At 52.1% G+C, this 24,858-nt stretch overlaps 8 protein-coding genes across 8 annotated transcripts; 4 read left to right on the top strand and 4 right to left on the bottom strand.

The window, feature by feature from the left end:
* Positions 1 to 155: 155 nt before the first annotated feature.
* Positions 156 to 3,585, bottom strand: GUITHDRAFT_135414 (hypothetical protein; the record flags this gene model as incomplete). Its single annotated transcript, XM_005837175.1, has 3 exons — positions 156 to 229; positions 291 to 2,443; positions 2,498 to 3,585. 3 exons carry the CDS (start codon positions 3,583 to 3,585, stop codon positions 156 to 158), a joined length of 3,315 nt encoding a protein of 1,104 aa, XP_005837232.1.
* Positions 3,586 to 4,273: 688 nt separating this feature from the next.
* Positions 4,274 to 6,247, top strand: GUITHDRAFT_85427 (hypothetical protein). Its single transcript, XM_005837176.1, has 8 exons — positions 4,274 to 4,445; positions 4,502 to 4,594; positions 4,645 to 5,593; positions 5,639 to 5,707; positions 5,754 to 5,814; positions 5,890 to 5,954; positions 6,004 to 6,044; positions 6,093 to 6,247. Exons 1-8 carry the CDS (start codon positions 4,283 to 4,285, stop codon positions 6,149 to 6,151), a joined length of 1,500 nt encoding a protein of 499 aa, XP_005837233.1. The 5' UTR covers positions 4,274 to 4,282; the 3' UTR covers positions 6,152 to 6,247.
* GUITHDRAFT_104068 (hypothetical protein) lies at positions 6,227 to 7,313 on the bottom strand (the record flags this gene model as incomplete). Its single annotated transcript, XM_005837177.1, has 5 exons — positions 6,227 to 6,280; positions 6,330 to 6,371; positions 6,416 to 6,484; positions 6,526 to 6,621; positions 6,726 to 7,313. The coding sequence occupies 5 exons, from the start codon at positions 7,311 to 7,313 to the stop codon at positions 6,227 to 6,229; spliced, it is 849 nt and encodes a 282-aa protein (XP_005837234.1).
* Positions 7,314 to 7,594: 281 nt separating this feature from the next.
* Positions 7,595 to 9,748, top strand: GUITHDRAFT_104069 (hypothetical protein; the record flags this gene model as incomplete). The annotated part of the gene is made up of 21 exons (XM_005837178.1): positions 7,595 to 7,651; positions 7,697 to 7,729; positions 7,775 to 7,807; positions 7,853 to 7,885; positions 7,931 to 7,963; positions 8,009 to 8,041; positions 8,087 to 8,119; positions 8,165 to 8,197; positions 8,375 to 8,413; positions 8,464 to 8,535; positions 8,598 to 8,686; positions 8,732 to 8,777; positions 8,828 to 8,935; positions 8,999 to 9,091; positions 9,141 to 9,220; positions 9,263 to 9,311; positions 9,361 to 9,377; positions 9,420 to 9,463; positions 9,511 to 9,551; positions 9,598 to 9,636; positions 9,683 to 9,748. The coding sequence occupies 21 exons, from the start codon at positions 7,595 to 7,597 to the stop codon at positions 9,746 to 9,748; spliced, it is 1,071 nt and encodes a 356-aa protein (XP_005837235.1).
* Positions 9,749 to 10,917: 1,169 nt separating this feature from the next.
* On the bottom strand, positions 10,918 to 11,891 carry GUITHDRAFT_135418 (hypothetical protein; the record flags this gene model as incomplete). The annotated part of the gene is made up of 4 exons (XM_005837179.1): positions 10,918 to 11,032; positions 11,054 to 11,162; positions 11,203 to 11,294; positions 11,491 to 11,891. The coding sequence occupies 4 exons, from the start codon at positions 11,889 to 11,891 to the stop codon at positions 10,918 to 10,920; spliced, it is 717 nt and encodes a 238-aa protein (XP_005837236.1).
* A 683-nt stretch (positions 11,892 to 12,574) lies between these two features.
* On the top strand, positions 12,575 to 19,857 carry GUITHDRAFT_135419 (hypothetical protein; the record flags this gene model as incomplete). Its single annotated transcript, XM_005837180.1, has 30 exons — positions 12,575 to 12,848; positions 12,901 to 13,050; positions 13,095 to 13,214; positions 13,245 to 13,462; positions 13,512 to 13,823; positions 13,856 to 14,103; positions 14,160 to 14,241; positions 14,291 to 14,802; positions 15,034 to 15,086; positions 15,135 to 15,337; positions 15,412 to 15,510; positions 15,559 to 15,840; positions 15,883 to 16,034; positions 16,084 to 16,227; positions 16,272 to 16,368; positions 16,419 to 16,537; positions 16,716 to 16,740; positions 16,953 to 17,140; positions 17,162 to 17,288; positions 17,341 to 17,402; positions 17,588 to 17,640; positions 17,682 to 17,734; positions 17,837 to 17,965; positions 18,534 to 18,581; positions 18,638 to 18,689; positions 18,967 to 19,216; positions 19,318 to 19,380; positions 19,540 to 19,708; positions 19,752 to 19,814; positions 19,840 to 19,857. The coding sequence occupies 30 exons, from the start codon at positions 12,575 to 12,577 to the stop codon at positions 19,855 to 19,857; spliced, it is 4,365 nt and encodes a 1,454-aa protein (XP_005837237.1).
* A 226-nt stretch (positions 19,858 to 20,083) lies between these two features.
* Positions 20,084 to 21,008, bottom strand: GUITHDRAFT_135420 (hypothetical protein; the record flags this gene model as incomplete). Its single annotated transcript, XM_005837181.1, has 6 exons — positions 20,084 to 20,353; positions 20,402 to 20,452; positions 20,501 to 20,650; positions 20,716 to 20,767; positions 20,825 to 20,870; positions 20,942 to 21,008. 6 exons carry the CDS (start codon positions 21,006 to 21,008, stop codon positions 20,084 to 20,086), a joined length of 636 nt encoding a protein of 211 aa, XP_005837238.1.
* An 891-nt stretch (positions 21,009 to 21,899) lies between these two features.
* GUITHDRAFT_151260 (translation initiation factor 5A) lies at positions 21,900 to 22,491 on the top strand (the record flags this gene model as incomplete). Its single annotated transcript, XM_005837182.1, has 1 exon — positions 21,900 to 22,491. The coding sequence occupies one exon, from the start codon at positions 21,903 to 21,905 to the stop codon at positions 22,371 to 22,373; it is 471 nt and encodes a 156-aa protein (XP_005837239.1). The 3' UTR covers positions 22,374 to 22,491.
* Between the last annotated feature and the right edge of the window lie 2,367 nt (positions 22,492 to 24,858).

Consider the following 24,858-nt stretch of genomic DNA (forward strand, 5'->3'; position numbering starts at 1 on the left):
GGAAACCATTTATTCAATTTCAAAGCAACGGATGTCTTGAAAGTTTTGCAGCAGACGACTTTCCGGTGTCCCCCTTTTTCCTCAAGCGCTTCAACCCCCTCCCTCCCTTCTCCCCCCCCCCCCCCCCCCTTCCATCCCCCATCCCCTCCTTACTCTCACCCGTGGGGCAGCAAGTATCCCAGTAGCGCGTCCAGCGATTCTCCGGGGCTAAAGCGACTCCACACGCGTCCTAAATTCCCAGTCACCACACTAGCAGCTCGAGAGGAGCTGGGGAGACGCCGAGGGGTCACCTGGACAAGCTCCAGCTTGAGGCGGCCGGCGATTGTGCTCGCAGCTCCACAAGGATCCACTGACTGCCCAGTAGAAGTTGAGATGTCGATCGGAGCCCAGTGCCTCCTTTCTCAAGCAGCCCCTGCTGCCTGTTCCTATCCCTTTCCCTCCGCTGCCTGGCACCTGCCGTGCCTCCGACGTGTTCGACACCAAACGCCATTCGCTTCCTAGTTGAGACAAGCGGAGGATGCGATCGCCGACTCCTGCCTTTGCATCTGCATGTGGGAGCTGAGAAACGAGAGGCGCAACCCGGAACGTCTTGTTGGACGAGTTCTGGATGACCTGCATTACCAGCCAGCTGGAGGTTTGAGGGTCCAGCACCTCCACCAGCAGCCCCTCCTGCACAAGCTTCACCTCACGAATCTTTCGCACTTCCATCCTCCGCCTTCTCGCTTGCGCCTCCAGGTTCGATGAGTACTTCGCCATGGCGAACCTGACAGCTGGAGACGAGCAGGACTCGTCGCACAGAAAAGCCACGACCTTCCACCAAGCCCCCCGCGGGAGCTCCTTTCCCTCCTCCAGGTCAGACGCTAGTCCCCCCATCTCGTCAGCCACAAAGCTTCTGCGCATGAGACCTGCTGCGCGGGTCTGCCACGTGACGTTCTCGGAGGCTGAAGCAACAGGGCACTTCTCAGCACCTTCATTCTCCTCCTCCTGACTGTTAGCTCTGCTCTCCTCACTCCCTTCCTTTTGCTCTGCGCTGGTTTCGTTGAGAGGCGAGCAGAGGTCTAGCAGCCAGGCAACGACGGGAGCAGCCATGTCGGAAGAGAAGGAGGCAGCATCTTCCAGGGAGACGGAGGAGACGAAACGGAGCAACTCCTCGCCCTCGTTGCCCACGTCGAGCAAGGGAACAACCTGACTGAAGAAGGAAGTCGCCCTGAGCCAGTCGTCGGCCAGCCCAGCTATTTGCGAGCTGAAGCAGCAACCAGCAGGTGGAGAGACTTGTCTAGCTAAGCAGGAGGAGTTGTGAAGCACCAGAGGCTGATCGATGTCATCCAGCTGGACGTGATCGAGCTGCTGGGTCGAGCTCGACATCTTCAGTCTCTTGCTGCCCAGCTCTGCGCGGCGAATTTTCTTTGCCTTCCCTCCATCAAGTGCCTTGAGCCGCTTGCTAGGCTTGAGCTTCTGCGACTCCCTTCTCTTTGTTCTGGTCATGTTGGCAGCAGAGCATCGCTCACACGACCACACGTCCCTCTGCCATGCTGATCGGGGAAGAGGAATATCAGCAGGAATGCAAGACAGATGTAGCACGCGAGGGCAGGTGTCGCAGCAGACGACGAGCCCAAGCTTGCGGCACTTGGCGCAGTGTCGGTTGCTGTGCTTGGCCTCGATACGGAAGCGCTTTTCACGGAAGCGAGAGTACATTTCAGAGCGGTTGGAGGGGAACAAGTCGCTCTTCTCCCCGTTGATGGAAATCCATCCCATCCGCATCCACCTCACCTTGTACAAGTGCCGCTGAGTCGCCAGGTGCAGCCGCAGCCCCCGTGGGGACTCGTTGACAACCCGGCAGGGGCGACAGCCGTAGACAACCCTCTCTTCCATCCCGCTTCTCCCCTCCACCTCGTAAGCCCCGTAAATTTTCTCCCCCTCCACCTCTGCAGTGAGTGCTTCGATCCTCGCAATCTTCGCCTTGTGCTGCCCTATGTCCTTGTCGTCTTTGAGGCTGACCGACTGGTTGCCTTCAAGCTCTTCGAGGGTGGCAGGATGAGAACGATCAGCTTGCTCATGGAGAAGATGCTGCACCGCCTCCCTCCTCTGAATCTCCGAGGACAAGATCAGAAGCTCTTCCTCCCACTTTGGGCACACGACGGGCTTGCACATGGAAAGGTTGACGGGTTTAAGAGCCTCAGCTTCCTCCTGCCGCGACTTAGGGCTCTTGATGTCTTCAGCAACATCTGAATTCTTGAATCGCTCGCCCAACATCTCGTTGATCCCATCTTGGCTGCTGACATTCATCAGCCTGCAGAAGGCCAAGAGGTCGGCATGCTTCTGACTCTTTCTGTGCTCCTCCAGTTCTTCTCGACTGACTGATATCCCACACTCACATGACATGTTGACGAGCGACGTCGACAATTCGGGTTCCCCAGAACTCTCCCTCACCCATGGAGCGATTCTGAGGCGCAAGTGAGATTCACAGAGCGCAGCGTCAACAGGAGGATCGGATCACCTGAACTTCTCTCCCTTCTTCGAGAGCATTGTGATGTTTCTCAACAAGTGCTCTTCCGCCTTGAGCGTTGTAAAGAATTCTTCTATGGCCTCGTCGGTCGACTTACTCGCCATGAAATTCTTTCGCTCCAGCCACGCGCCTGCAGCATCCATGATGGACTTCTTGTATATGTCGAGGACCCTGGGCTTATCCGCCAACAACTTGACCGCATTGCTGAACTTCAAGAAATTTGTGGATCGCGAGTCTAGTCCGTCGCTTTCTGCGGTGAAGTTGTGGAACTGAGTGACTAGAGACTTGAAGGGCTTGAAGTTTCGTTTGCTGGTGGAGATCAGCTCGAAGGTACCGAAGCAGATGGCCTGCTGGCGTCTCTTCTTCTCCTTCTTTACCTTGTCACTCGCTCGGATCGTCACGGCTGGCCATGGTGGCAGCGAGTCCGTGAGGACCCAGGCGAACGAGCCCTTCCTCAAGGCGTCATCCTTGGGTGCTGCTGGAGGTCTGCTGAACAGGTTGCGATCCACAGCGAGGAAGCAGCAAGGGTCAGCAGTGGGACAAGGCAAGAAGCACAAGGAGGCGTTGCTGAGATCAGAGCTGCCAACCCATGATCTCAGTCGGCAGCTTCGGGAGGGTGTGCAGACTCGAGTCAAGTCAAGTTGCAATGGAGCAAGGATGAGACTGACAGCAAAGGACCTGAGCATGTCAGGAGATCTTCTCATCTTATAGATAGAAAGAAGGTCCTTCCACCTCCCCCAGCCGACGATCTCCATACCTCTCAACACCTTGTATTTCTCCGAGCTAGAGAAAGGTTCCATCCTGGGTTCCAGTGCGGTCCTGGACTTCTTTGCCTTCTTCTTCAACTTCTTCGGCGGCGATTTAGACTGGGCCAGGGGAGACTGAGGTGCCTGCACAAGCTTTCTGCTGCTTCCCATTGACTTCAAGAACCTCCACTGAGCGTCGAGGGCGGCTGGGTCACGGCCTTTGAGGAGGCATCCATATCCAGAGCTATTCAGAATGGCATGCCAATTGGTTCCAAAAGTGCTTACCGCTCGAAAGAGAGCATCGTTCTCTACCATATTCCACGAGGAGGCCATAGGTTGTGAATGTGAACTCTGCCACATGCTTTCCCGTGGATTGAAAAACCTCCTTTGGAACATTTGCAACCTCTCGTGTATGGAGGAGACATCGTTCTTCTGAGGCGATCGAAACAAGTGCAGCGGTCGGAGATTCAGAGCGGCAGCTTCGTTCACATCCTCCCTTCCCTTCACTCGAAATCCTGCCAAGATCGAACTCGCTGGCTGCGATGCTGGAACCTGAATCTGCTGGGTTATTTCTGGAAGGAGAAAGCCAACTCCCGCGGGGTGAAGGTTGCAGGAAGGAAGCAGCAGTGTGAGGAGGAGGAGGAGGAGGTGAAGGTGAAGGGAGAGGTGACATGAGGCAGCAGGCGACGAACCCCCCCTCACCCTCCTCATCGCATTCCATCCATCATCCCGGCCATGCTTTTTTGTCTCTCCCTTTTTGCCCGTTAAATTCCGTTGCACCATATCGTTACACAGACCGTTTGAATAACCGTTACAGAAACGTTGCATTTGAGAGCTAAACACGATGGGGTGGGTCATACCAGTATAATATGAGGGGGTAGTCAGAGACTAAGTCAACCAAGAGACTGCCAGCTCGACAGTCCTGACCCCCACCCCCTAGATATGTTGTGGTATCCTCATACTACCCCCTGTCTACTATGGTCCAGTACCGGGTCCTTCACCACCCCCTTGGAGGCTAACTTCCTCTGCCATGCGCGCGCTGCTGATCTTGCTGGTGGTGGGGTTGGTTGGGGTGAGCAGGGGACAAGAAGACGTGGACGAGCGAGACGTCATCGACTTGACTCCCTCCAACTTCGACCAGACCATCGCCAAGTACCCCAACATCCTCGTCGAATTCTACGCGCCGTGGTGCGGTGAGTGCCGAGGCTCTGTCGTCGCAAGTTTTGGAGCATGCTGAATGTTGTTACAGGACACTGCAAGCAGCTGAAGCCGCATTATGCGAAGGCGGCAACTAAGCTCAAGAAAGAACACCCAGAGGTTGCTCTGGCCAAGGTTGATGCTGGTGAGAGTCGTTGGTAAATTTAGGCTGTGCTCTTGACCTGGTCGCAATAGACGCGCACAAGGAACTCGGCACAAAGTTCGGAGTGCGCGGTTTCCCCACATTGAAGTGGTTTGTCAACGGTGAGCCAACCGACTACGAGGGAGGTAGAACAGATGATGCCATCGTGACGTGGATCAAGAAGCGCATGGGACCAGCAGCAGTGCAACTGAACGAGACCTCACATCTTGATGACTTCAAGAACAAAGCCGAGGTGGTGGTTGTCGGGTTTTTGAACTCGAAGGAAGGAGATGCTTGGAAAGAGTTCGAGAAGGTTGCAAAGAAGATGGACGATGTTGAATTCGGAGTATCACATGAGAAAAGCGTGCACGAACATGCAAAGCAGAAGGGTGGAGATGTGGTATTGTACAAGAAGTTTAGCGGAGATGCTGAGCACGAAGCTGTCGTGTACAGTGGTGCTATGAATGCAGCCGACATTGAAAGCTGGATTGGAATACATCAGTTGCCTTTTGTCGTTGAATTTTCTGCTGCAACTTCTGGCAAGATCTTTGGAAGCCCGATCAAGTCGCAAGTTCTTCTCTTTTGCGACGTTGGATCTTCATCTTGCGAAGAAGCAATCAAGACTTTCAAGGAAAATGCTAAGGCGAACTATGGAAAGATTATTGCAGTTCTGGTCAGAAACGAGAACGACAATGTCTTGAACTACTTCGGAGTAGACAAAGAGGAGACTCCTTGCGTGTTTATCGCCAAGAGTCCTTCACCAGGCGAGAAAGGAATGTCCAAGTATAAGGGTCCAACCAAGGATACCTTGACGAAAGATGGAGAACTAGCGAAGTTCTTGAGCAGTTATCTCAACGGAGAGTTGAAGCCGCACAGGAAGTCCGAGAAGCTTCCCGCTAACGTGGTTGATGAGCATGGAGTGACTACTCTCGTCGGGGCCAACTTTGATGAGATTGTCATGGATCCCTCTAAGGACGTGCTTGTCGAATTTTATGCCCCCTGGTTCAATCGCAATTGTCTTGGAAAGCTATAGCTGAGTTTGAGCAGGTGCGGTCATTGCAAACAACTGGCACCCATCTATGATAAGCTCGGCAAAGAGTTTCAAGATATCGACAGGTTTCAGTCTCATTGTGTACAAGATCGATTCTGATATTTCGTGTAGTGTCGTGATTGCAAAGATGGATGCAACAGCAAACGATCCTCCATCGAATATCGACGTGCAGGTGAAATTTGGATGAGTCTGCTTGCATTTCGTTTTCGTTGTCTTGAGCAGCCGATAATTTCTTTCTTGATAATAGGGATTCCCAACTATAAAGTTCTTCAAAGCCACTGATAAAACCTCAATGGATTACAACGGCGATAGGTGTGCGAGGACGTGTCTTCCTCTTTCAAAATCTCAAGCTTTCGCGCAGGACTGTGAAGGGATTCCGAAAATTTATCAAGCAGAATGCCGGTATGTTTGCTATGTTTTGACATTTTGTGGTGGCTAAAAGGGCTGAAGGTACCAACTTCGAGCTTAAGAAGAAGGGAAAGAAGAAGGCAGCTGAGAAGGAGCTCTAGAGTTGGACGATGGTGGTTTTGTAGTATGCACACTTTATAAGGTGAGAGCATGACCACAAATTGTGGTGTCCAAATTTATTGAAAGAAAGAAAAAGGATTGGGAAAGCCACCAGAGCTTTCTGTTGCCTCCTGCAATACATCCAGAGTCATCAAGACGGACAACGAACAGAAATCCTACCTTCTCCTTGCGCAGGGCAACGTCTATAACTTCCGTAGACGGCTGTGATCGAGTCATTCAGCGTGCAAGTGCCTGCGCTTATGCACCTTCTGCGAGCTTCTATACAGAACCTTCGGGGGTCCAATTTTGCGCGGCATGGCGACAACCCAATCACCCTACAGCAGTCAACACAAAGTGCACTTGTGAGGCAAATCACCGGGAAGGCACGAAAGAGAACGCCTCCGTTCCAACTCGGGGACGGCGACGGCCTAAGATGGTACACGCGCTCGAATTCGTTGAGGAAAAAGTTGCGCTTGGATATGTTAGCATGGATTGCAGGAAGAGAAAGGGAAGCAAGAGGAATGAAAAGGGGGAGGGAGAAGAGGGGAGGGAGGAGGAAGAAGGAGTCAAACTCACCTGCGACTCACTCTCATAATTCAATTCGTCAAGACGAGCGTTGGCAAGGATGACAAGACAGCCCATTCCAACCTCCGAGCAGATCTGCTCGAGCGCCTTTAGATCTTTGACACTGGGGCTGACGACGATAAGAACTTCAGTTCCTTCAGGTATCGCACTGGTCTTGGCCTTCACAGCAGTTCCCTTCACACTCGCTCCGAACCCTCCTCCTCCCGCTCTTGCCGGTCTCTTGTTCTGCTTGGAGTCCAACACGATGACCTTCCCAGCAAACGCTCCTGCCCATCTCTTCGTCGCCTTGTTTGCCTGAGGTGAGTCCATGAAAGCAACAACAAGATTCTGTTCTATCTCTGTTCCCCTGAACATCTCCACCATTGCTCGCGCCAGCTCTCGATCTGACGCTTGAGCATCATCCTGCATTACCATAGGAACCTCGGAGTCTGTCGCTGTTTTTCTTCCTTCCACTCCGATGTTGGATCCGTAGGGAAACTCAATGTCCATCCTACTGCATTTGCTTGACAGAGCTGCCTGCATTGCGTCTCGAAGCTGCTGCAATGAGTCTTTGATGTTCTTCGGCAAGTTTTCGGACATGTACACTCGGGTGAATGAACGTTGAGGGGTGGGGAGAGGAGGATATTGGTAGTATGAGCTTACGGAGTGGAAGCGAGTGAGGAGACAAGGCTTGAGGAGTTGAGGGATGAAGCCTCTCACGTGGGTACAGACCGACAGCATGACTAGGAGCCAGCGCATGACGGCCGCCATTTTCTGCATTGAGGCGATCAGCTTGTAGAGTTTCCCCAAACTGAATTAGCCGGGCTCACTTTTTACAAGGGGCTACCAAACCCAGTCCAGAACTAAACGAGAAGATGGAAATGTCCAGACAACAGATGCTCTGGTGTAGCGGTATGACGATATGCTCTAGTATAGCGGTATGACGATATGCTCTAGTATAGCGGTATGACGATATGCTCTAGTGTAGCGGTATGACGATATGCTCTAGTATAGCGGTATGACGATATGCTCTAGTGTAGCGGTATGACGATATGCTCTAGTGTAGCGGTATGACGATATGCTCTAGTGTAGCGGTATGACGATATGCTCTAGTGTAGCGGTATGACGATATGCTCTAGTGTAGCGGTATGACGATATGCTCTAGTGTAGCGGTATGACGATATGCTCTAGTGTAGCGGTATGACGATATGCTCTAGTGTAGCGGTATGACGATATGCTCTAGTGTAGCGGTATGACGATATGCTCTAGTGTAGCGGTATGACGATATGCTCTAGTGTAGCGGTATGACGATATGCTCTAGTGTAGCGGTATGACGATATGCTCTAGTGTAGCGGTATGACGATATGCTCTAGTGTAGCGGTATGACGATATGCTCTAGTGTAGCGGTATGACGATATGCTCTAGTGTAGCGGTATGACGATATGCTCTAGTGTAGCGGTATGACGATATGCTCTAGTGTAGCGGTATGACGATATGCTCTAGTGTAGCGGTATGACGATATGCTCTAGTGTAGTCGTATGACGATATGGCAGCTCGAACTATGCTTGAGGATCAAGCATATTTTTTGATTAAATCTTTACTGCCAAATGAATCATGTGGAAAGAGGCAGTGAAGATGTGTTCACTCGTGGCTGGATGCAGGGGCTCTACGGAATGGCAGAAGAATTCTCATCGTTGGAGGTTCACTGTCAATCAATCAAGTGATAACTGGTGGCTTGACCACTTTTCAGGCTGAGCTCTTGGACGCTGCAAGGGCGGGAAACGAGGAATATATAGTTGCGCTGCTGAAGGACGTCGGGAAGGTAAGCTTTAGGAACGGGCATGACTCGCACTGACGTATTTGCAGTTGCATCACTTATGGCAGGTAAATAACCCTCGTTTGTCTCAGAATGTAGGTGACAGTTTGAAGCCAAACGGAATTCAACGAGCAGCCATTGACAAGGCAGCACAAGAGTATGCGAGAGGCTCCTGCTGTTGCTGGGCTGAGACTCCAGGCAGAGTTCTGGGACGAAAGAGGGAAGAAGGAGAAGTTGACGACATGCGGGTATTCCTGCACGTCAAATTCGCTGACTCTGAACTCGGAGCATCTGCCAGGAGACTTCCGTAGGCAGTACGAAAACAGGCGAGCGAGAGAGGCTCCTCAAGGGCTACATGGTCTCCTCAGTGAACGAATGGGGAGCAGATCAGACCAGAATCCTCTTGGTGGGTGGATGCAAGCGAGGCTCTCCCCCCTCGCTCATGAGCTCCTGTGATGTTTGCGATCAGTTGACCAATCAAGCGATACATCGAGTCAAGTTCGATTTTCACCGCGACAAGGTGGTCAAGTGGCATACTGATAGGTTCGACGAGATTCTCAGAGTATAGTATTACTTGTGTGGTGCAGGGCAAACAAGTGATCATGCTTCAGGTGGAGTATGGCAACTTTCAGGCAGCCAGCTCATCCTTGACTACAATGTTTCTCCGCCACGAGATCGAAGACCAGCAAGGGTTGTCATGCTTTATATTTCCTCTGTGATCAAGCTTTTCTAGTTTCCGAATATTTACTGTGAAAAGAGATGGAAAACCAAGTATCAACGATGTACGTGGTTTGCTGCTGATCATGAATGATGTGTGACAGACTGTCTCAGATTGTTGCTGAAGAACGGTGACGACGCGTCTCACATGCTATCTCCTCATTATGGTTTAGGGCGGGTAAAGCACAAGACTCGCTCACGCCCATGGAATATTTTCGTAACCCAACGAGATCTTCCCTTGAATTCAAACTGAAAGTCGTTCAGGTGAATATCGAGCCTTGCTGGCGGAGTCGGAGCCCTGGAAGGTCATCAGGTAGAAGGAGCATTGGCGACCACTCACTAAGATCTCAGGAAGAAGTCTTTATGCTTGAGTTCATCGCCGCTTTGCAGGTCAGAGTCTCCACTCTCAGTCAAAATGTTCACAAGCCTGGCGCAGGCAGTGAAGGTGTTGAGGAAGGCAAAGTTTGAGGTCCGCCTCGCCAAGGTTGGGCAGTCGCGATAGGAGGCGGGGGCATGAGCTTACCTGCAGATGATCAAGTCGATGCCCGGGGGATTCTTCTCTGTGCTGCATAATTTGAACCGAAGGTCAGTGACTCGGAGGCTCCACAGCCGCCACATGCTGAGACTCAGGCTTACTGAGCTCTGCCCGACCCTCTCAGGCGACAACATGGCTCCTGCTGAAGCCTCCTGTCGATTCTTAAGTTCGCGCAATGAAGCATTCATGACATCCACTCTGTCCGATCATGATGGTAGTAGACTCAGTACGGCGCTGGGTAGTCACGAGTCAAGGGGGAATCCGGGAGGACTGCCGGGAGGAGGCAGTCATCATTGCACAGGCTGAATTAATCATCCTTCAACCTGGTCGCCGCCTTGCTGCCATGGCGATTTCCTGCAAACTCACCCACCCCCTCTCGAAAAGGTACCCCTCAAATATCATACAAATATACCGGTACTAGACCTTTTTATTGCGAGTTCCACCTCCGTGACCTGAGCCTGAGGCAGGCCTGAGGCCCCGGGTCAGCGAATGGGGGGATGAGGGCACAGCGCCGGATTTAGCAAGGAGGGCAATGTGGACGAGCTTGTATGTTGCGCCGGCGGCGTTGGGGGACTACTGCGACTCTAGCGGATGCTTGCCTGGGCAAGTTCCTCTCCCAGGCCTGAAAGCCACAGGAGTTCTTGATAAGCAAGCCACCTCCACTATGCAGCAGGTGAGCTTTGAGACCAAGACGGTGGAGACGATTCGAGAGGTTCATTAAGAAAATCTTGGGATGTTGCGTATTTAAAGTTATCTTACCACCTCAAGAGTTTGTAGGGGCTCTTGAAACCATATTAGGGATGATTTGCTTGATGTAGGAGTGTTCTTTGTTTAATCGGTTGTACCTCCTCCTTTTCAAATCTTTTTGCGATGCTCGTGTTCACTTCGTGCTGATCTGCGTTTCAGGTTTTGCAACTGGCTCGTGCTTGCAAACGAGGTGAGGCTCCGACGAGCGAATGCACATAGATTTTATCTTGCAGCTCTTGCGAACATGATATGTTTCCTTAGGATATTTTAAACATTTTAGTTGACTCATCAATTTTTCCCGTAAGAAGGAATTTTATTTTGCTCATGACGCAAACATGTAAAACTTGACATGATTGCTTAACCACCATGCCTTGTCTCTGCCCCTTCTCTCACTTGGCCTTGCTACTTTCAGCGTTCTTGGATGCTGCTGTTCTGATGACAATCTTCACTATCTTCCAGAACCAGAAAAGGTTCAGTCCTCGACTGCCATGTCTTACTGGTCGGCTGTAAGGCATTCCAAATCACCTCAGAGTGCAGGCAGCAAGCTGGGCTGTGAGGTGAACTTGACGGAGGCGACTGGGCTGGCTAAGAATGTATTCGGGAAGCATCCACAATCCTGATGCCCAAACCAACCCTGTATGCAATCAATCCAGAGAGCGAGCGAGTGAAGTTACCGGTTCCAACGAGGATGCGAGACACAAAAAACAGGATTGCGAACAAAATCTGAGAGATTTGATAAACTGCTCCATTCTTTTGATGTCTGAACCTGACAGAAGAAGGGATAAGTCGCATATTTCGAAGAGATGCAGCAGCAGAATTCGAGATAGAAACAAATGCAAAAAAGAATTACTGCCATCGAAGGTTTAGAAATGGGGTAGAAAGTTCCTCAATTATGAAGAGAAAATGGTAAGGAGTACAGCATCTGTTGCTAGGTTACAATCACACAAGCACATTCATTAAACCTGTCGAGAAGCCCGAGAATGAAGAAGCCTCCGATGATGATATGGTGAGCAATCATATCAGCTCCACCAACCGATGGGTGCATCATGATGAGCACGAAGTCGTTCACGAAGTAGCCCACCGAGAAAGCTACTGTACACCTCATCCACGATGCCAGCAAACCATCCGGCCCTTCAACCATGAACTTAGGAGAAAATACGTCCACCTCGTTGGTTGCCCAGTAGATCAGACAGCTTGTGATGGTTACGGCACAGTGGATGTGCGAAAGATAGCAGGACTTGAGCCGCGGCGCATCCTCCCCCCTTTCCGGGAGAACCCAGTACAACAATTGATTCAAGAGGAAGGATCCGTAGAAAGTAGCAAACTCGCTGTAATCTTGCAACATGCTCAAAGCACCTTCCATTTTGTCTGGATTAAGATCTCAACCGAGTTGGAACAAGAAGCTGAAAGTTTCCTTGTAAATCAATGTCTTGTCACCTTTTGGCTCATGGCATATCGAAAGGATAGATGTTGGTCTGATTTAGCACAATGTCGGCTGATACCTGCTACTTATCTTCATCATCAGCAATAGTGCTAGCAGGTAGAACTAGCAAGTCGACCTCTTGTCTGCAAGGGACTCTTCGAAATTGACCATCTACCTCTAGCTATTCTTCAACCTCCTTTTCCCCCTCCCTCCCTCGCTCCCTCGCTCCCTCGCTCCCTCGCTCCCTCGCTCCCTCCCTCGCTCCCTCGCTCCCTCGCTCCCTCGCTCCCTCGCTCCCTCCCTCGCTCCCTCCCTCGCTCCCTCGCTCCCTCCCTCGCTCCCTCCCTCGCTCCCTCCCTCGCTCCCTCGCTCCCTCGCTCCCTCCCTCGCTCCCTCCCTCGCTCCCTCCCTCGCTCCCTCGCTCCCTCCCTCCCTCCCTCCCTCCCTCGCTCCCTCGCTCCCTCGCTCCCTCGCTCCCTCCCTCCCTCCCTCCCTCGCTCCCTCGCTCCCCCATCTCTTCTTGCCTCGCATTTTTTTACCCCTAGGCTTTGTTTGCCTACCCCACCCCCAACATTCTCTTGGCCCACACCCACTCTAAGCGAGTTACGGGCTTGCGGGCGGGAATGGCAATCAGTAACATGGGAGGAGGCGAAGGAGAGAAGAGTACATGGCACGGGGCAGGAGAGCTTTTGTATGCTGAACAAGACATCAACATGGAGGACTATCAGGAGACGCAGGTTTACAACGGCACAACAGCAGAAAATCATTGCGATGAGAAGCGCGACTATCAAGTGCATGTGGAATCAGAACGTGTTAAGATTGGATGCGACATAGAGAGAGAGAAAGCGTCCTTCACTTCCATTCAGCTCTGTTCGCTCCCCTCTGAACCCCAGTCAAGTGAGGCCCGTGACCTGCTAGAGCTGCTTAGGACTGACTTGCCTTGATCTAGCACAAGCGGAGCAGCCCCTCTTCTGCTACAGCCCTATCGCTTCACAGAAACAAGAGGCACTCTCTGCCAGTAGTAGTGCGAGGACGGCTAACTTCACTGACATTCCTGCTGAGATTCTTCATGTTCATATCCGACAAATTTGCCATGAAGGTACAGTAAAGCGTTCCCTTGGCAGGCTACTAAATTTGATGCAGCTCTTGATAGCACGGAAACAACATCGCAAGGCACACAAGCAGCGAATGCAGCAGCTCCAATGCGACTTCATTTGATTCACGATGAAGAGTCTTCTGAGCAGATGAAAGAGCTTGTTCGAGGTACAGCCCCGCTCCTGAATTTGCTCCAAGACAGAAGGGCGCGAGACGAGGTTTTCGAGGAGTTTGAGCTTGCGAGTCAAGCTTCTTCCGATGTCAAATCTCAAGATTCAGTCATGGGTGTCAAGGTTTCGACTTTCACACGACCATCCTCTGTGGCTCTGAACAAGCTGACACCTGCGGCGGGGTTGTTTGCTGTCAAGAAATCTTTGTTCATGACCAAGGATAATCAACTCTCAGACAAGCATCAGGTAATTTTCTATGCTCTGATCCGCATGAGCTGAGCTGATTCTGATGTAGCCTCCTGAAGACGTCAGTCAAGATCAGATGGTGAAGAACAAGCAGCAGAGCCTGACATCTGCAAGAGAAACCAGAGATAAGGAGCGTGCGATAAAAGAAGCATCACAGTTGCACTTGGAAGTCAATCATGCGGTAGAAGTGAAGTCAGACTTCACTGCTTGCGAGACAGCATCACAGACAGATCGAGTAGATCATATGGAAACAAAGGCTTCGCAAGCTTGCGGAGTCAGGGACAAGGAGCCTCAGAACGATGCGGATGATTCAGACACACAAGATGAGGACCCTGAGGCAAGCCCCTTAAATTCCCTTGATGTTGCGAAATCTTCTCACAGCATCTGCTGCAGGAAACGCGCAAGCTATCGAAATCCAATCCTTCTGCAAGATTACTCCATATGCCACCTGAACTCCCCGACAAACAAAAAGAAAATGTCGACAAGCAGACTGTCAGTGCCGCACGATGGCGACGTGAAGAGGTTGACGAGTATGGTAACGAGCGCGATGCCCTCCAAGTCGTTCGAGTTGCGTCCAGTCGCATGGAAGTCGATGGTGGGACGACTGCGTCCCTTGCGTCCCCTGTGAGCGGGCGAGGCAGGTCAGTCGAAGCGGTTGAAATGATGGCGTGACTTGCTGAGTCAAACCCGGCTGCAGAGACTCGAAGAGAAAGTTTGGAGAAATTGAGGAGGAGAAGTCGGATGATGAAGGAGGACAGACGTCACGTGAGGAGTCGCCGGTGAGTTCGCTCGACCTCTGCAGTCCACTTCTTGACACGGTGTGTGAAGATTTTACTGATTCCAAGAAGAAACGTTAGACGAGGAATGTTAGAGGAGGAGGAGAGCAGAGTCCGAGACAGTGAAAAGGAGGCAGAGACTCGCGATGTACATGATAAGGCATCCGATGAGCAGGCAACGCGAACGAACGATTCAAACAAAGATGCAGATGATACGAAGCAGAAGAAGAGGAAGAAGGGCAACAAACTTCTCCCCGGCTGCTGCGTCAAGTGTGCCGTCAGTCGTTCGAGGGAGTGGCATGAGAGCGCTCTCGGGACGATCTGCGACGTCTGCTTTCTCTACCACGCGAACAATCGGCTCGTTCTTCCGAAAGAGTCTGGAGAGCACAATGAAGACGCTTGGGAAGGGGAAGACGTTCAACCGAGTGCCTCGTCCTGTGAGGCTAGTCAAGTCTACATGGCTGGGGGAGCAGCTGCCGCCCCTCCTGCAGGAGGAGCCTCCTTCCGCGTCAAGATGATCCCAGGCCTGTGTCGGCGTTGTGGCGCGAGGTGGTCGGAAGGTTGGTACGATAACTCGCACGGGGAGCCGCTCTCCCTGTGTTCTCCCTGCTCCTTCGAGCAGCGTCGAATCCAATCACCTCCTGCCTTGAAAAAACTGCAGAGACTAGGCGACGATGCCCCCCTCCTGTGCCGGGGGGACGCCGATCCTGCTCTTCCTCCTCCTCTGCCCCTCGCTGCTCCTCCACCTCTCTCTGCTCTCTCTCAGGCTGAACAGGACATCAACGCGTCATGCAGCCAAGTGTTTGGTCTCTCAGAATTTGATGAAGAGGGTGGAGAGGATGCGCGAGGTGATCTTGAGCACCAGGCCTGCCAGGTGATTGACTAGCATGCTGCAGGCCGCGATGAACTAGTTGATGACCTGGCCTCGTCCTCCTCGCTCTTCTCAGGCGTGAACTTCATCATCACTTCAATCCGAACCAACGATCCACACTTCGGAGGAAGCTGCGGACGCGAAGGACTTGTTGCCACCATAAATCGACATGGAGGGAAAGTGATGGAGAGAGTAGAAGAGTGCATGAACGAGCGAGAGGATGTGAAAGTAAGTTATCCGAGCAAACTGAGATCCCTTGCGACTGACTTCCTTCTCTTTTCTTCGTCGCTTCTCTCATGCAGGCTTTAATCTTGTCCTCGGTTCCTTGTCAGACCTTCAAGTACCTCGCAGGACTGGCTGCTGGCATACCTCCCGTGGGCACCCAATGGATTGTCGATTGCGTGAGTTGGTGCCGGGAGGAGGAGTGAAGATGACGTCAGATGATGCAGGTGACAGAGAAGCAACTGCTCGCTCCTCACTCGTACATGCTTGACGCCGGCTTTGACCCCAAGAGCCGCAAGAGATACTCGTTCACCAAGTCAGGAAACGATTTCTCTCCGACTCCTCAACTCGCGCGCTGCTTAAGCTCCGTGCGCGTCAGCGTTTTCGGCCCCGCGGCATTTCGATCTGAGATGGAGGGAATCTTGCGCATGGCCGGTGCCATCCCCTCCGCCTTCGACTCCTCCGTCTACTGTATTCTCAGCAGCCACCACGAGGCTCCTCCAGCAGCGGTGAGAGCAGCTGGGCGCGAGCTGAGCCTGATGGCCCCGCAGGTTGTGTTGGAGGCTCAGCAGCACAAGATTCACATCGTAGACAAGGAATGGTTACGCCAGTGCGTGTGGGAGCAGACACGCGTGGAGCCCTCTCGTTTCGCCATTCCCTTGCTCACCCATGGCGTCAAAGTCCAGCTGCTCGCAGGAGACAGGTTTGCGTTGAGAGGTGAGCATGTGCTGGAGTGCTGCTGCTGTTGACAGATGGTCGCCAGTGGACGAGGACGAGAAAGTGGTCGCGAGCTGCGACGGGTCGAAGTTCCAAGACGAGAAGAGCTGGTTCACCTTAGAGCAGCGACCGCAAGATCAAGAGCGCATGACAAGGCGCTTCGCCTTTCGAACGTCCAGGTGAGATACAGCTGGGAGTTCCGTACAGCTGAAATTGAATCCAGTGGTCGCTTTCTGTCGCTCCTCCCCGACGGCTTTTTAGGCCTGCATGACGTGGCGACGCATTGGGAGCATTTCACGCTGCGGGCTGCGAAGGACAAGGTAGACGAGCGTGAGGAGAGCCAAGGAGCTCGTGCTGACTCTCCTGGCAGTACAAGTTGCGGTCCTGCCATGGCTCCTTCGTCACCTGCAGGCCCTTGGGCTCAGGGCAAGACGCAACGGTTGGCGGAGAAGCCGAAGGAGTCGCAGGTCTGCAGGACTTCAACATCAGGTTTGTTCCTAGGCAGGCTGTCTCAAACGCATCTTAGTGTCATAAAGCGTCTTAACAAGTCAAACGCATCTTAGTGTCATAAAGCGTCTTAACAAGTCAAACGCATCTTAGTGTCATAAAGCGTCTTAACCAAGTCAGATTGCAGCCCTGCGACTGAAAGCTTGACGGTACTGATCAGGGTGCTGATCAGGGTGCTGATACAGGTGCTGATCTGGGTGCTGATAGTCGGACAGTAGCAAGTGACTGAGGGGGGATGCGGGCCCTTGCAATCCATGCGCCCGCGCCAAGATGAGCGCGGGATCTCGATCTGCTGAAGCAGGAGGACATGGGAGGATGGCGAGAGGGGAAGCAGGCGGCATGGATGAGATCCCTCCTCCTCCTCCTCCTCGTAGCTCACACGCTTAGTCGCTTGCAGGGGTTCCCTGCTGGATGTGAGCATGGCACCGATCAAGAGCGGGAAGCCGGAGGGATCTCATGCTGCTGTCTCAAGAGAGCCTGTCGACCTCTCACTCGAGAGGACATGTCGACGCTACATGCAAACTCTTCAACCTCCTTCCTATCGCCCGGGCCCTGCAGCATTTGCGGGGCCTCTCCCATGCACAGGTGTGCTGTGTGTGGGACTAGCGTGATCTCGAGCGGGGCCGTGTCACAGGACACGGAAGCGAGATGGCTGGCGTTCTTCTGCCTGGGTTGCAGCAGAAGCTTGGAGGGAGGGAACATGAGCATCGTAACGATGAGGAAGAATCTCAAGGTTTGATCCTGCTTGGATCCCCCTGCTCGCAGATTTTTTGATCGCTCCCCAGGGAAGATGGTGCTTGCGATGCAAGCGGATGGCGATCTTCGGGCCTCCACGGACACCTCTGAAGTGAGAGAGGAGGGAGGAGAGGAGGAGCATCGTGAGTCTCAGCCCTCAGGAATGCCTCTCACTGCATCAAGCACAAGTCTTCCACAGACGTTGACTTGCTGCACCCGCGGTGTGAATATCCGCATGGGTACGAGGCAGCACCACCTGATTCACGATGCTTCATGATGCTGCTGTGTCTACTGCAGATGCAACACAAGACCTTGTTATGCCCCGGTTCAAGACTCTAAGCCAAGATTCTGTGAGAGCTCGCATGCGCATCTTCAACTGACTAGCAAGAAGGCGCCAAGCACAAGCTGCCAGGTCACGTAGATAAAGTTCATGCGCAATGCGAGGTGAGAGCAGGCTCTTCCCCTTCTCGTCGCTGCCTTGCTTGACTTGTTTGTGTCCCTTCCTCTCTTCCCGGCTGTCTCTCGCCCTTGCCTCGGGTCCTCCAGGTTCAAGGATGCTCTGCCCTCGCCATCTACGGCAGCAAGGTGCTTGAGCGTCTTCCTCGCACGGCTGACTGGCAGCAGGAGAGAGGCAGGAGGGCGATCTACTGCGCGATACACAAGTCAAGCGATCAGGTCAACAAGTTTTATCGCCGCAGTCAAGCCAAGGAAAGAAAGAGTGTCCTCTTGAAAGGACGAGACAAGTGTCAGAGTGATAAACTTGTGGTGGATCATGAATGCCAGTAAACACAACACAACATCCTTTCTTCGTTCTTACCCGTAAACACAACATCCTTCGTTTCCTGTAAAGGATCCTTTATTTGACTGAAAAGGAGGACGAGGATAAAACCTACAAACCCGCCTCAATGAAAACCTGATTTGACCTCCATGGGGTGATGACCTTTTTTTTTTGTGATGACGTGAAGCTTGCTTGTAGCCTAGGATGAGAAGTATGATACTGAAGCTTGCTTGTAGCCTAGATGAGAAGTATGATACTGAAGCTTGCTTGTAGCCTTGTTAGATGAGAAGTATGATACTGAAGCTTGCTTGTAGAGCCTTGCTAGATGAGAAGTATGATACTGAAGCTTGCTTGTAGCCTTGCTAGATGACAAGTATGATACTGAAGCTTGCTTGTAGCCTTGCTAGATGACAAGTATGATACTGAAGCTTGCTTGTAGCCTAGATGAGAAGTTTGGTGTTTCAGCTTGTGTTTCTACTTTTTCGTTTCATGTCCGACGCTATCGAATTGGAGGTGAGAAAGCTTCAGAGCGAGTGGACAATTTTTATATCTTCTCAACCTCGTCTCAGTGCGGAAAGGACCACGCATGCGGAATGCTTCCTGACTTCCGCGAGCCTTCAGGTGTTCTTGTTTTGCTTTCGATCATCTGTCAGCTGCCTTTCAGTCGCCAAATATTTCAAATGCGGAGCTTGCATTCTGTCTGTCGCTGAACTTTCCAACCTGGTCATCAAGCGACAAAATGAAGGAAAGAAGGCTACTAAAGTACTGTTCTCCTCAGTTTGCTGTTCTTACCATCACCACCACCAAACTCTCTGTCGGGGTCTGACGAACACAGAGCGAGCTTGTCATCATGTTAGAAGACTTCTGCGAAGAGGGGATGGCTCGCTTTGGCTTGCAGGTAGAGGAGCAGGAGTCCATCTGACGTCGCTCACCCACCACCAGCTCGACGAGGGTGGAGTTCCCCTGCCTCACTTCACTTCCAACGTCTCGACGAACCGAGCGACAGGCGGGTGGGTGAAGCGAATGCTCGTGAGCATGTGCAGTGAGGTGCTGGAGGACTGGGAGAGCTTCTTCCTGGAGGCGACGAGACACTTGTGCTCTTCCAGCGGCAACGTGATGCGATGCGACTCTAACTCATTTAGGAGAAGGTGCGACCGGAAGTACATGCCAGCCTTTGCTTACTCATGGCAAATCCAGAGTTTGTGCTGAGAGCCTCCAGTTGTGTCGAGAAGAAGATTTTGAGAAGCAGGAGGATGGAGATGGGTCAGTTCAAGAAGGAGAAGGAGAAGAAGAAGAAGGAGAAGACAAAGAGGTATCGGCAATAACAACTGTAAGAGCTCTTCATCTTATCAACAGGATGATATCAGCACATTCCTGCTCCCGGGATTGAATGAAAATGAATTTGACTCAAAGCGTATGGAAAGGCAAGTCCGCAATATAGACATGTTTTGATGTTCACACTTGGCCACAGAGTTGATGGGCATGGCATACACACAGAACCTCAAAATGCGGGGGATCAAATACAAAATTTGTCATCCAGCCCTCCTCATGAAACATACAGCGTGAAGGTCACGTTTGGAAAGGAAATGAGAAGATATGTTGTGAAGACGTACGAAGAACTGCTTGAGGCAATGCAGAAGGTAACTAATCATGGTAGGAGTCAGGGCATGATTGATTTGACAGTCGTTTCCATCCATGAATGCGAAGGGTACGAGAATGTCCTTCAGGTGCGCAATGGTGGAGGAGGTTTGTGATGACTGTCTGTCTTTAGGGATGGCGATGGGGATGATGTCACTGTCACTAAGAGCCATGAGTTTGAGCATGCAATCCTTTACATGCAGGCGAACAACTTGCCGCTGAAATTTCAAGTCGAATAGACAATCATGCTGCTCCTCCCTTTCTCAGGCTCGTCTACTTAACCCCCCCACTCTTCAGCTCCCACAAGAGCTTAACTCCCTTTCTATCAGCTTCCCTTCACTGCGCTTACATGTGGTCAGTTTCATCCCCCATGGTCCTCAATTCGGGTAGCGGGGCTTGGGAGGCAGTACAGGAGCCCTCAGGTCCTCTCCCTGCTTGGACGTCAACTTCTCACTCTCTGGCAACGTCACGCTCACTGTGATGGGGTTGTAGCCGCTCCCTGAGTTCTGTCGATGCAACTTTTCGGTGCGGACGCCAGCTCGGAACCTGGTGAGGTCATCCTCGTACTTCTGCTTCTGTCCTGCTGGGGTCTCGTGGTACTCGAGAGTTATAGGGTCATAGGCGATCGAGCTGTGGTTCTGCGATCCCTGCCTCTATTCCGTCACGCCACGTCATTCGATCTCACTGTCCGTCACCTTGGCGCCATTGGCCATGCTCGCTTGCCTCTCAAGCTTCTCGTTGAACTCCTGCAGTGCCTCCATCAGCCCTTACGCAAGCGAGCTTGCAGCATTGACCTCGTCCGCTCGTTTCCAACGGTTTTCCTCCCGTGTCAAGTTTCTCTCTCTCTTCACGCTGAGAAGCTCTTCTCTCGCCTGAACTACTGCATCGCGGTTCTTCTTCAGCTCAGCAGCTGCGTCTGTCTGAAACCGCTCGGCTCTTGAAGCCTGAAACAAGCTCGGGTGACCATCACACAACGTGACACTGCAGCCAGGGAGGGCAGTGAACTTACATATCCGAGGCTTCCAGGAGTGTTCTCAGTCAGCGGTCCGGGATCATGATACCTGCAAGTCAAGGATGGGTGAGTGAGGGGTTGACCGAGCAGGCCTATTGCGTCGAACCTGCCAAAGGCCTCTCGTCTGCCCTTGAGCCTTTCTTTCTCTAGCGCTGATGACACGGGCTGAGTCACAGACAGGTCGCAAGCAGGCTGCATGGGAGCTTGTACAGAGCTGCCTCACCTTCCTTGTCTCCCCGGCACTGCCTGTCCCCTCGCGTCTCCGCATGGATCGCACGAAACCCCGACATGTCGCTTGCTGTGACAAATTCCTTTCAACGGAAATCAACAGAAACGAGCTAGTCAAGTTTCCATGAAAAAGTAATAAGCTAAAGCATTTCATTTCATATCCCAGGGTGGGTTAGGGTAGTGATGGGCGGGGTACCATGGGGGTATTGCATAGTCAGACTTAGAGCATGCTAGGTGAACACCTTAGGCTTTTTTCATATGTCTGTTCATAGTACTTCTCCCCTCATGTACGGTTTATTATGTGCTACTTCCTCTCTAAAAAGGGGGAGTACCAAGAAGTGGGGTACTCAAGAACCACCCGTTCATGGTAAGGCTGAGGGGTGGGTGCGTGAGAGATTCACGTGACTGTGATGCAGAGCAAGGAAGTGGAGGGGGGAGGGAAGGCAGGACGCGAGAGGAAGAGACGATGAGGTGAAGGACTGCAAAGAAAGACTTTGAATTCAACATACCCATTCGTAAGAAATGGTAAAACGACGATGATTCCAGGAAAAAGTCCACGAGAGGATTTAAGGTAGTCACTGAGTGAATCAACGAAACTTGGTGTCTTTGTAGACGGTAAATGCAACCTAAAGTAACTCCGAAAATGTAATCTATGATTTGGGTTTCGACAAGATGATAGAAGGAACTTTACCGAACACGTTAGAGAAAGAGAAGATGTTGTATTACACATTCTTCAAGAGAGGTAGCCAAGTAGAGGTGTCAACGAAGAGATAATCCTGATATGATTGCTATTGTTCGGACTCAGACAAGCAAGAAGTAGAAGCTTCTGATACATCACAAATAATGATGAATTTGCTACGTTAAGGGAAACGCAAAAGCTGTGAATGCTGGTTCTCTGGGGCCTATACTTTTCCTATCCCATCAAAGCAAGATTCTGATTCCTTGCTTTCTACAGGATGTCTTCCGATGATGATTATGATGCGGCTGACTCCGGGGCGGCTGACTGCACCCCCATCGAAGCCGGAGCTGCTCGCAAGGGAGGCTTCCTTGTGATCAAGGGACAGCCCTGCAAGATCGTCGACGTGTCCAAGGCTAAGGTTGGAAAGCACGGAGCAGCCAAGTGTCACTTCGTCGGCATCGACATCTTCACTTCGAAGAAGTACGAAGCTATCTGCCCTGCCTCTGCCCAGCTGTCCGAGCCCATCGTCACCCGTGCTGAGTACCAGCTTTGCGACATTAGCGAGGACGGGTTCTTGAGTCTCATGACCAAGGATGGCGATATGCGCGACGACTTGAAGCTTCCTGAGGATGAGACCATCTCCAAGAAGCTCCAGGAGCGCTTCGACGCGGGAACCGACACTCTTGTAACTGTCCTCATTGCCATGGGCAAGGAGCAGGTTATTGATATGAAGGACATGGCCAACTAGAGTGAGAATGTGATGATTGCTTGTGCGAGATTTCATCAGTGGTTCGTCGAGCCATTCTTTGTTAGGCCAGAATTTTGTTCCCATCGTGTTCCTGATATTGAATGAATGGTATTGTGAGATTTTTGCCAATACTCCAGTCAAAGTGACTTGTATCCTGGCGATAGAAAGCACAAACGCTCTCACTCTCTACCACTCGCTCACACTCCTCCTCCACCAGTTTCATCCCCCCCCTCCCCTGCCTCTCCTTTGTCCTCTTCTTCCTCCTCCTCCAGAAGCCTCCCTCGTCCTCTCAACGTCGGCGAAGTTGCCATGATCCTTGTATCGTATCTCGTGGACGGTCCCCACTACCCCTCTGTCCTTGATTCCAATGTGGTGCTGCAAGGAGGGGTGGTCAGCTCAGCTTTGGGGAGGCAGCTGCATGGCTAGGGGACCGAGAGGCAGGGAGAGGGGAACATGGAGGGAGAAAGGCGAGAGCGACGTAGCGGGAGGAGCAAGTAGATGAAGCAGGTTGATCTGGTCACAGGCTCTACCGCTCCTCCTCCTCTTGCTCTCATTTGAGGTGCTTGAAACCTCGAAGGCGCGGACATGCCAATGAACAACCGGGTTCATCCCGTCCGTCTCAGCCAAGATCGATCTCGTGTTTCTCCTGCTCGCTACCTTGTGCAGCGCTGGCACATTCGCTATCATTCTGTCGTGCTGGCTGTCACCCTCAGTTGCTCATTTCTCTACATCGCTGCTCTCCTATCCTCCCCGACCTCAACCCATGACTCTACCTCTTGGAAGCTGCTCCTGGGATACGTGATCTTGTCGCTGCTGGATGCGTTTTACAGATTCATTCACATCGTTCGGCTCCAGGCATTTCTGACCAGGTGATGTCAGGGTCCGCATGTGAACTTGCCGGATGACACCAATACACAGATACGGCGAGGGGGAGACCAACGAACTGCCGCATCCGCGGCTGAGGATCTTTGACATCCTCTCTCATGCTTCTTCAGGCACCTTCGTCTTATCCTGCTGGATCACACACCTGGCGTTTCCTTTCCAGAGTTGCCCAGATGCTGACTACAAGGTATGAGGGCTTCACTTGGTCAATAGCGACTGACATGGATCGAATCGCAGCTCATCTGTAACGCATTGCATGTAATTTCGCTCATCTTCCTGATATGGGTCTCTATGGCCATTGGCACTGTGATCGCTGGCATGTTAGTAGCTCTTCTCCTCTCGCTGCCCCCGCGCTCACTTCGAGTAAAAGGTTTTACTGCTTCCATCGCATCCTTTACACGGAGAGGTCAAGATGGATGCGGGAAGAGCAGATACCGAATCAGCAGGTTCCGCCTTGTGATGCAGACTCTTCTGCATCTCAGATGTTGGCAGGTGTTGGCAGGTGGAGAACTCTGGAGGATTGCGTTTGTACATGGGGCGAGGACGCAGTACGAGGAGAGCATGGCACGGCGGCGAGAGTTGATTGCATCTCTGCCGGAGAGCTTTGGTAGGCACTGTGCTCACATCCAGACAATAATGTAATGTTCATGCAGAGCCGCCGATTGACGGAGATGTTTGTGGAGTCTGCTTGGACGATGCGAACACAGACCTAACATGGTGATCTCAATGCAATGCTTGCTATAGTACTAACCTCCTGTCTTGTTCAGGCGCATTCTTCCTTGCGGTCATCGATTTCACTCGCAGTGCGTTGACCCCTGGCTGCTGCGGCCGGAAGGAGCATGCCCCAGCTGGTGAGAGCCCGTTGACTGCCTTTCCTAGACTGTGACTTCCATCCTGTAGTCGGAAAGACCCAGCAGCGGCCATAAATTCATCGGTCCCCCCGGATGGCCGTCAAGAAGTTGACACATTACCTAGCTCACAGACATCGCTCGCAGTGGCAGCTGAAGGTCCGTTGCCGCCAGATGCTGCCGCTTCCGCTCCTGCTTCTTCGGAGATACAGGCAGTGACAGAACCAGCTGAGCTGCCGAGGGATCAAAATGATAGTGGGAACCGAGTCACGGCCGGACTAGCCGACACTGAAAGGGAATCGTCAGCTTGATCACCTTCCGCCACTCAATTCCCGGGCGGCCCGGCCGCGGCGCACTGAGCCGCGAGTGACTGGGCCGGGCCGCCGCCGTAGTCCAGTAGCCCTTGACGCTGGCCGCTGAGGGCCCGGGGTTCTACTAGGCAGGTGGTGTAGCGCCGGTGTATTTCTAGAATCTATTCAACGGTTAGTAAGTAAGAGCATCTTCATATTGTCTTGTAAATATGGTGCTATGATATCACACTTGAATTAGATGACAGCCTCGAAGACACTGGAAAGTTAAGGTATGTAGGAACTGATCGATTTCTAGATCTCATGTCAGATGGTTCTGCGTCTTTGAACAAACAAGTTTCGCTGCTGACTGGTGTCGTGCTACAACGTCCACTCTGGTGAATGTTGATCTCATGCTGCGAAACTTGGGCGTGCTGAGAGTCAAGAATCCGCTTCTAAAGAACAATC

This window comes from Guillardia theta (genome assembly GCF_000315625.1).
Source record: "Guillardia theta CCMP2712 unplaced genomic scaffold GUITHscaffold_15, whole genome shotgun sequence".
In the NCBI taxonomy this organism is placed as follows: domain Eukaryota; class Cryptophyceae; order Pyrenomonadales; family Geminigeraceae; genus Guillardia; species Guillardia theta.

Coding starts and splice junctions, on each gene's coding strand:
- GUITHDRAFT_85427 (XM_005837176.1), top strand. CDS start 4,283: ATGCGCGCGCTGCTGATCTTGCTGGTGGTGGGGTTGGTTGGGGTGAGC. Junction 4,446..4,501: donor ATTCTACGCGCCGTGGTGCG/GTGAGTGCCGAG, acceptor ATGTTGTTACAG/GACACTGCAAGCAGCTGAAG. Junction 4,595..4,644: donor TCTGGCCAAGGTTGATGCTG/GTGAGAGTCGTT, acceptor TGGTCGCAATAG/ACGCGCACAAGGAACTCGGC.